An 8,687-nucleotide genomic window follows, 5' to 3' on the forward strand; every position below is an offset into this window, starting at 1 on the left:
GGAAGGAATAAGTTCTATTTGATAGCACAGAAGGGTGCCAATAGTTAATAATCTATTGTATATTTTGAAATAGCTAGATTTAGAATGTTTCCAACACAAAGGATTGATACATGTTTAAGCTGATGGATACATTAATTACCCTAATTTGATCATTCCATAGTCCATACATATATCAAAATATCACATGTACAGTATAAATGTGTAAAATTATTATGTATTGATTTTTTTTTAAAACAAGGACTGGCTGCCCAGCTTTCAGAAGTGGTGAGTTGATAACCTCCAGTTAGATATTCAAACCGAGGTCCTTCTCTTTTCCCAGTGTCTGAGCTAGGTGGTGGAACAATGGCTTGCCCAATCCCTTCCAGTGTGAAATTCCTTTAATCTTTGCTCCGGAGCTCCCCACTGTGCTGGGGATTTTGTCAATTCTGCGTGGCAGTCTGACAGCTCCCCCTGCTGTTATGTGCTAGCCTTTTCTTTTCTTTTCTTTTTTAAGGCAAGAGTTAACACAATTTATTTAAATATATTCCAACTCAAGATGAAGGCGAGCACTTTATCTAGAAAGGTTTTTATGTATTAACTATAGTTTTTCATTGAACCATTTTTGAAATGTCTTTCTTTTCATTCATTCTTTTATTCTTTCATTTTAGAAGTTCATAGTGTTATACAAGTGAAAAACAAGACAGAAACCACCCTAAACGTATGGCTTTATGTGCATAAAAATCCAATAAAGTTGCCATAACCCCTAATACAATGTGATCCTTATTTATTATCCAGAATAAATTTCTGTGCATATTAAATTCTTCAAGTGTATCTACAGCAGTGCTTGTAAAAGTGAGGTCCCACTGCTAAGTTAATGGGTCTCTTTGAGGATCACTTCTAACTTCAACACAATTATGATAGAGTTGTAACAGTTTTTTAATTTTACATGTATCACACATTCTCAAATATTCTAAAATGCTCAAATGAGCCAAACATATACTTTGATTTACATTTAGTTTAATATTCCCTTTATACAGCACCAGAGGTTAAAAATGGATTTGAGTAACCAAATATTCTATTTCCTTTATTAGTTACAGTTTATCATCATTTATTTTATAATATTAAACCCAAATTGAAAATGAAGACACCCTGGCTCAAATACTTTCACCTTAAATAAACATTTCATCCACTTCATACTAAAATACCTAGTTGTTTTTCTATAAGGTATGTTTATTGGTAAAAACTGCTGAATCAACTAAGCCGAACAGCAACTCAAATCTTTGAGGATTAGGCAAGTCGGATAGGATTCTCTAGGTTTGCTTTAAAACTTTTAAGAAATCTGGTTGCCAGTTCGTCATCAACCACTCGACTTGACATTGTGACTGTGATGAGCTGGTGCTGCTGCAGTTTGGCATTTCCCTCTTCACCCTCAGTGAGCTTCAGCACAGGTCGGAACCTCCCAACAGCCAAAATGCAGGTCTGAGGAGGGTTAATCACTGCAGTAAATTCATTGATACCAAACATCCCCAAGGTGGAAGTACAAAAAGACCTTCCTTGGTGTTCTTCAGGCAACAATTTTCCTTCCATCTCTTGCTTCCTTTGATAGAGGCTTTACAGAGTCAGCAAATTCCTGGATACCCTTAGGAGCCCCATCTTTAATGATTGGTGTAATTAAGCCTTTATCTGTTGCCACAGCCACTGAAATGTCAACACATGGTAGTTGCTTTGGGCCCTCTCCATCCCAGCTTACTTTAACATCTGGCATTTGTTTAAGGGTAACAGCTGCTGCCTTGATGATAAAATCATTTACTGATACTTTACTGTCACCTTTGACCAGATCTTGCCTAACTTTTAAAACAGCTCCAAGGTCACAATCAGCAGTAGCATATGCATGAGGTACAACAGTACTTTTAGATTCAGTTAATCTCTTGGCAATAAATCTTGGAATATTGCTGGCGGGCATTTCAGTGAATGTGTCTGCTGCATTGGGTTGTCCAGGAGTTGATATTGGTGGGATCATAGGCCGGGGATAAGATGGCCCAGCTATGGCCTGTAGGGGTGAAGGTGCTGTGGGAGTGGCTGCAGGGGCTGGAGTTGGTCTGGACTCGGTAATCTGGCCCATCTGTTTCAACTGGGCAAGTCTGAGAGCATCCTCTTTAGTGAATATCCCCCGAGGACCAGTGGCTGTGGCCTGGCTAGCATCCAGTGAGTGTTTTTTCCAGATTATTGCAGGCAGCTGGACTTAAACGGAACTGTAGTGTCCCGGGTGTGTGTTCCTTCTTGACAGGCACGGCAATCTGTGGTTCTGGTGAGGGATGAGGCTCTGAAGGTTTTGAAGCTGGTGGTGGAGGATCTACATCTTTGGGAATTTCAACGTGTTTCCAATCTTCTCCTTCTTCTGCTATCAAACCAATTAGTGAACCTAGCCGTATATTTTCAGCTCCTTCTTCAATCACAATTTTGGCCAAGATTCCATCACCACTTGCATCTAAGGTAACCACAGCTTTGTCAGTCTCAATTTCACAAGGACTCACCGCTTCACCTTCCTTTTTCAGCCATTTCACAATGTTTCCTTCTTCCATTGTGGGAGACAGTGACAGCATTAGTATTTTTTTTTTTTTTTTTTTTGAGACGGAGTTTCGCTGTTGTTGCCCAGACTGGAGTGCAATGGCACGATCTCGACTCACTGCAACCTCCGCCTCCTGGGTTCAAGCAATTCTCCTGCCTCAGCCTCCCGAGTAGCTGGGACTACAGGCACGCACCAACATGCCCAGCTAATTTTTGTATTTTTAGTAGAGACGAGGTTTCACCTTGTTGACCAGGATGGTCTCGATCTCTTGACCTCGTGATCCACCCGCCTCGGCCTCCCAAAGTGCTGGGATTATAGGCGTGAGCCACCGCGCCCGGCCAGCATTAGTATCTTAATGGGATCACCCCGAAGACACTGCGTGCTGTGAAACCATCTCCAAATGGATCCGCGGTTTACAGACCATCCAACAGCCCCCTTCATCAGCCCTGGTACGCTTCGGCGGCCAGGGAAGCCCACGAGGTAACGCAGCAGCCGCAAGTCACAGCCTAGCTTCCAGGAGGCCGCCATCTTCAAGGCTTTTTCATAGGCTGTCCGCAGCACAGCCTGACGTCATGGCCCCGCCTCCGCATGGTTGGCCACGCCTCGAGACGCTCCGGTGCCTTTGGGTCTAACGTGCCGCCGTCCTAGCCCCGCCTCCAACCACATTGGCCACGCCTCCCGAGCATTCTGGTGCGCCGCTGGATATCCCAGACGGCGGGGCCTTACCGGACCCCGGCTTCCGCCCCGTTCGCCCCGCCCCCGGACTGCCCTCAGCGTCGCCTGACTGCATTTGCGGCCTAGCTGCGTGATCCCAGGCTAAGCCCCGCGCGCAAAGCTGTGCGGAGACTGGAGGCCGCGCGGGTCCCTGGTCTGGGCCATGTCTGGCTGTGACGCTCGGGAGGGAGACTGTTGTTCTCAGAGATGCAACGCGCAGGTAGGGGCGAGGCCGCAGGTGCCCGGTATTCCCGAGGGAAGGCCCAGTCGGGACGCGGCGGCTGGAGCTGGGCGCGGGGTCGCGGGGTCGCGGGGTCGCGGGGTCGCGGGGTCGCGGGCTCTTCTTTTCTTTTCTTTTTTCTCTTTTCTTTTCTTTTCGAGACGGAGTCTCGCTCTGTTTCCCAGGCTGGAGCGTAGTGGCCTGATCTTGGCTCACTGCAGCCTCTGCCTCCTGGGTTCAAGCAATTCTCATGCCTCAGCGTCTCGAGTAGCTGTAATTACAGGTTCCTGCCACTACACCTGGCTAGTTTTTTTTTTGTATTTTTAGTAGAGACGAGGTTTTACCATGTTGCCCAGTCTGGTCTCGAACTCCTGGCCTCAAGTGATCAGCCTGCCTTAGCCTCCCAAAGTGTCAGGATTACAGGCGTGAGCCACTGTGCTTGACCTCTGGCCTTTCCTTTCACAAGTTTTCTTCCCCAATTGTCGTTTGCATTCCTAATTCTCTTTTATTTCCTGCTTTCCAAAGAACCCAGCCAGCACATGTATCCATGAGGACAAGGACAAAGACTGGAAGAAAACGTAGGTTGATTTTTCCCTTAAAATTTGTAACTTCACTTTTTAAAATTTTATTATTTTTATTTAAATCATGTAGCCATATAGTTTAAATGCATGCACAAAGTTAAACAATATACATTGTTTAAAGAATCAACCAATTCCAAAAGACTTGCTAAAATAAACAGAACTCTCTAGACTGTCTACTCCATTTTTGGTTCCACAGAGGGCAGCACTTTCAATACTTTAGTTGACACGTTTGAATTTAGGAGTTCAAGACCAGCCTGGGCAACATAGGGGAACCTGGTCATTTTATTTTATTTTGAGACAGAGTCTCGTTCTGTCGCCAGGCGCCAGGCTGGAGTGCAGTGGCACGATCTCCTCTCACTGCAACTTCCGCCTACTGGGTTCAAGCAATTCTCTTGCCTCAGCCTCCTGAGTAGCTGGGACTACAGACGCGCGCCACCACGCCCAGCTAATTTTTTATATTTTAGTAGAGACGGGGTTTCACTATGTTAGCCAGGATGGTCTTGATCTCTTGACCTCGTGATCCACCCGCCTCGGCCTCCCAAAGTGCTAGGATTACAGGCGTGAGTCACCGCGCCCGCCAGGGAACCTGGTCTTTACAAAAAATCAAAAATTTAGCCAGGCATGGTAGCTCACACCTGTAGTCTCAGCTACTCAGGATGCTGAGGTGGGAGGAACACTTGAGCCCAGAAATTTTAGGCTGCAGTGAGCTGAGATCACGCCACTGCACTCCAGCCTAGACTCTGTCTCTAAAAGAAAAAAAGTTGAGAATTTAGCTTTCCTTTCTCTCTCTGTTTCCACTGTACCCCTCCAAGTCTCCCATTGTTTTTTTTTTCTTTCTTTTTTTTTTTTTGAGGCAGAATCTTACCCTGTAATGCAGCCTGGAGTGCAGTGGCTTAATTTCGGCTCGCTGCAACCTTTGCCTCCTGAGTTAAAGCGATTCTCCTGCCTCAGACTCCCAAGTAGCTGGGATTTCAGTTGCCTGCCACCACGCTCGCCTAATTTTTTTTTTTTTTTTTTTTGAGATAGAGTCTCACTCTTATTACTAGGCTGGAGTGCAGTGGCATGATCTCGGCTCACTGCAACCTCTGCCTTGCAGGTTCAAGTGATTGTCGTGCCTCAGCCTCTAGAGTAAACTGGGATTACAGGCGCATGCCACCACGCCTGACTAATTTTTGTGTTTTTGGTAGAGACAGGGTTTCACCATGTTGGCTAGGCTGGTCTCAAACTCCTGACCTCAGGTGATCCTCCACCTCAGCCTCCCAAAGTGTGGGATTACAGGCGTGAGCCACCGTGCCTGGCCAATGTTTGTATTTTTAGTAGAGACAGAGTTTCACCATGTTGGCCAGGCTGGTCTCGAACTCCTGACCCCAAGTGATCCGCCCGTCTTGTCCTTCCAAAGTGCTGGAATTACAGGTGTGAGCCACTGTGCCCAGCCTTCGTATTGTAAATATCACTGCATATTAGATTATTATTCAATATTTATGTTGTTATGACTATGAAAATGCCATTTACAGCACCACCATGTAGACAATTGTAGTTATTTTTCCTTTCTTACACAATTTTCTGCTTTTCCTGAAGTTAAATGGTTTCTTCTTTTTCTTAATTGGCAACATTTCTATGCCCTTGGGGAGTCAGTATAAAATGATGGTTTCAGGTAAGTCTCTGTTGATACCTGTGGAAATGGAGAGAAAAAAATATGAAAATAAAAATAAAAAGTTTCTGCAGTCAGATTGCCTGTGATGATTCTTACAAGTTGTGAGACCTTGGGCTATCTAGCTTATCTGCTCTACTTTTCTTACCTTTTCTGTAAAATAGGTACAATAAATACATCTATTGCATAAGTTTTCAATGCAAAGTGTCTTACAAGACTGTCTGCCTACATAATAGCTCACCATAAATGTTATAGATTAATCACTACCAACCCCAAGACTTCTGTCAGTTTGCTTGAGCCTCTAAATATGCTCACTCACCTTAGGGAGTCTGTCAATATCATCTTTGCAGAAGTGTCTCCCAGAGCCTTCCGACCTGCCCCACACAGGAACATTGCCTATTTTTTTTTTAAAGAGAGGGTCTTGCTCTGTTGCCCAGGTAGCAGTACAGTGGTAAGATCATGGCTCCCTGTAGCCTCGACCTCCCAGGCTCAAGCAATACGCCTGCCTCAGGCTCCCAGGTTGCTGGGACTACAGGCAAGCGCCACCATGCCCGGCTATCATTTTATGTTTTTGTTTTTGTTTTTATGTAGAGATGGGGTTTTATGTTGCCCAGGCTGGTCTTGAACTCCTGGCCTCAAGTGATCCTCCTGCCTTGGCCTCCCAAAGTGCGGAAATTACAGGCGTGAACTACTGTGCCTGGCCTTGCCCTCTGCTCTTATCCAGGATTTCCCTTTATCTTTGCCTTCCTTTGCGCCTGGTTTTGATCCCCTGACTTTTGGTACTTCATGTCTTCCTCTTTCTTGCTTCATAACTGTATTTTAATGAAGCATATTGATAGCTTTTTGAAAAAGAGCTTTCTGGGAAGTAATTTTTCTGTTTTTGAGAAATTGTGTGTCTGAAAATATCTGTATTCTTTTCTCACACTGATTAATAATTTGATTGGATTGAATTCTGAAATAAAAATAATTTGTCTATATCCCTGTCTATAGGATAGGGATATAGACATTTTGTAATTGGGATATTTACAATTTGTAAATAGGGATATAGACAATTTGTAATTCCTTCAGATTACAAAGGCATTCTTTCATTGCGTTCTTGCTTCTATGTTGCTATGGAGAGGTCTAAAGCTGTTCTGATTCCTGATCCTGAACTGTGACTTCCTTCTTTTTGGCCCCAATATTCTAAAATTTCTTTCTTCCTTTCCTTCTTTGTGTTTTTTCTTTTTGAGACGGATTCTTGCTCTGTTGCTTGGCTGGAGTGCAGTGGTGTGATCTCAGCTCACTGCAACCTCTGCCTCCTAGGTTAAAGCTATTCTCCCGTCTCAGACTCCTGAGTAGCTGGGACTATAGGCACGTGCCACCACGCCCAGCTAAGTTTTATATTTTTAGTAGAGATGGGGTTTCACCATGTTGGCCAGGATGGTCTTGATCTCTTGACTTCATGATCCACCTGCCTCATCCTCCCAAAGTGCTGGGATTACAGGTGTGAACCACCACGCCCAGCCCTTTTTCTTTCTCCTTTCTTTCCTTCTTTCTCTTCCTCCTCTCATTCTCCCTCTTCCTTCCTCCTTTCATTCTCCCTCCTTCCCTCCTTCCTTTAGTATTCAATCTGAATGCTAAACTATTAGTATAGCCCCATTAAAAAATAGTAAAGAAAAATTCTAGTATTTTCTTTCTATATACCATTGAATTTTTTGTATACCTCTAGGGGCAAACATCTCACTTTGAAAGCAAATACCTGGCCAGGCACAGTGGCTCATGCCCCGCCTTTTTTTTTTCTTGAGACAGAGTCTTTTGCCTAGGCTGGAGTGGAGTGCAGTGGCGCAGTTTCGGCTCACTGCAACCTCTGCCTCCCAAGTTCAAGCAATTCTCCTGCCTCAGCCTCCTAAGTAGCTGGGATTACAGGCGTTTACCACCATGCCTGGCTAATTTTTGTATTTCTAGTAAAGAAGGGGTTTCATCATGTTGGTTAGGTTGGTATTGAACTCCTGACCTCATGATCTGCCTGCCTTGACTTCCCAAAGTGCTGGGATTACAGGTGTGAACCACCACGCCCGGCCATGCCTTTAATCTCTACACCTTAGGAGGCTGTTTTGGGAGAATTGTTTGAGGCCTGGAGTTCAACACCAGCCTGGGCAGCATTTAGAGACTCCATCTCTTAAAAAAAAAAAAAATTAGCTGGGCCTGGTGGCACAGGCCTATAGTCCCAGTGACTTGGGAGGCTGAGGTAGGAAGATTGCTTGAGCCCAGGAGGTTGAGGCTGCCATAAGACAGGATTGTGCCACTGCACTCCAGCCTGGATGACAGAATGACACCTAGTCTCAAAAAAAAAAAAAAAAAAAGGAAAAAGAAAAGAGAGTAGATGCTCTAGAACATCAATTCTTTTGGCATATCGTTATGACGGTTTAAAAAAAACCCCACAGTACCTTTGATAGGTGCGTGTTATTATAGTGTGCCTGCTTTGTATCTTTCTCTCTCAGACTGCCATAGCTCTCAGATTGATACACCTAGCCAATTTACAGTTTACTATTTTTGTTTTACGAGGGTAATTAAATACTTGTAGTGAGTCTTATGGTACATAAGGCACTATGCTAGTACTATAGAGGAGGGTTTCTTAAACTTTCATATATCTTCAAATCACTTGAAGATTTCATTTTATTTTGAGCCAGAATCTTATTCTGTCACCTAGGCTGGAGTATAGTGCCGCAATCTCAGCTCACTGAAACCTCCACTTCCTGGTTCAAGGGATTCTCCTGACTCAGCCTCCCATGTAGCTGGGACTATAGGCGCCCATCACCATGCCCAGCTAATTTTTATATTTTTGTAGAGATGGGGATTCACCATGTTGGCCAGGCTGGTCTCGAACTTCTGACCCCACATGATCTGCCCAACTTGGGCCCCCCAAAGTGCTGGGATTGCAGGCTTGAGCCAGTGTGCCCAACCTGAAGATATTTTTTAGTGCAGATGCTGATT

The 8,687-nt window shown here is 44.6% G+C and overlaps 1 protein-coding gene across 1 annotated transcript; it reads right to left on the reverse strand.

The window, feature by feature from the left end:
- Window positions 1-897: 897 nt before the first annotated feature.
- Window positions 898-3,099, reverse strand: LOC116565497 (pyruvate dehydrogenase protein X component, mitochondrial-like). Its single transcript, XM_032299157.1, is given in 4 exon segments — window positions 898-1,560; window positions 1,562-2,194; window positions 2,196-2,588; window positions 2,900-3,099. Coding segments are annotated over 4 exon segments (1,497 nt in total). The 5' UTR covers window positions 3,077-3,099; the 3' UTR covers window positions 898-1,266.
- Between the last annotated feature and the right edge of the window lie 5,588 nt (window positions 3,100-8,687).

This window comes from Sapajus apella, unplaced genomic scaffold, assembly GCF_009761245.1.
Source record: "Sapajus apella isolate SASKATOON/1434 unplaced genomic scaffold, GSC_monkey_1.0 scaffold40, whole genome shotgun sequence".
NCBI classification, from domain to species: domain Eukaryota; kingdom Metazoa; phylum Chordata; class Mammalia; order Primates; family Cebidae; genus Sapajus; species Sapajus apella.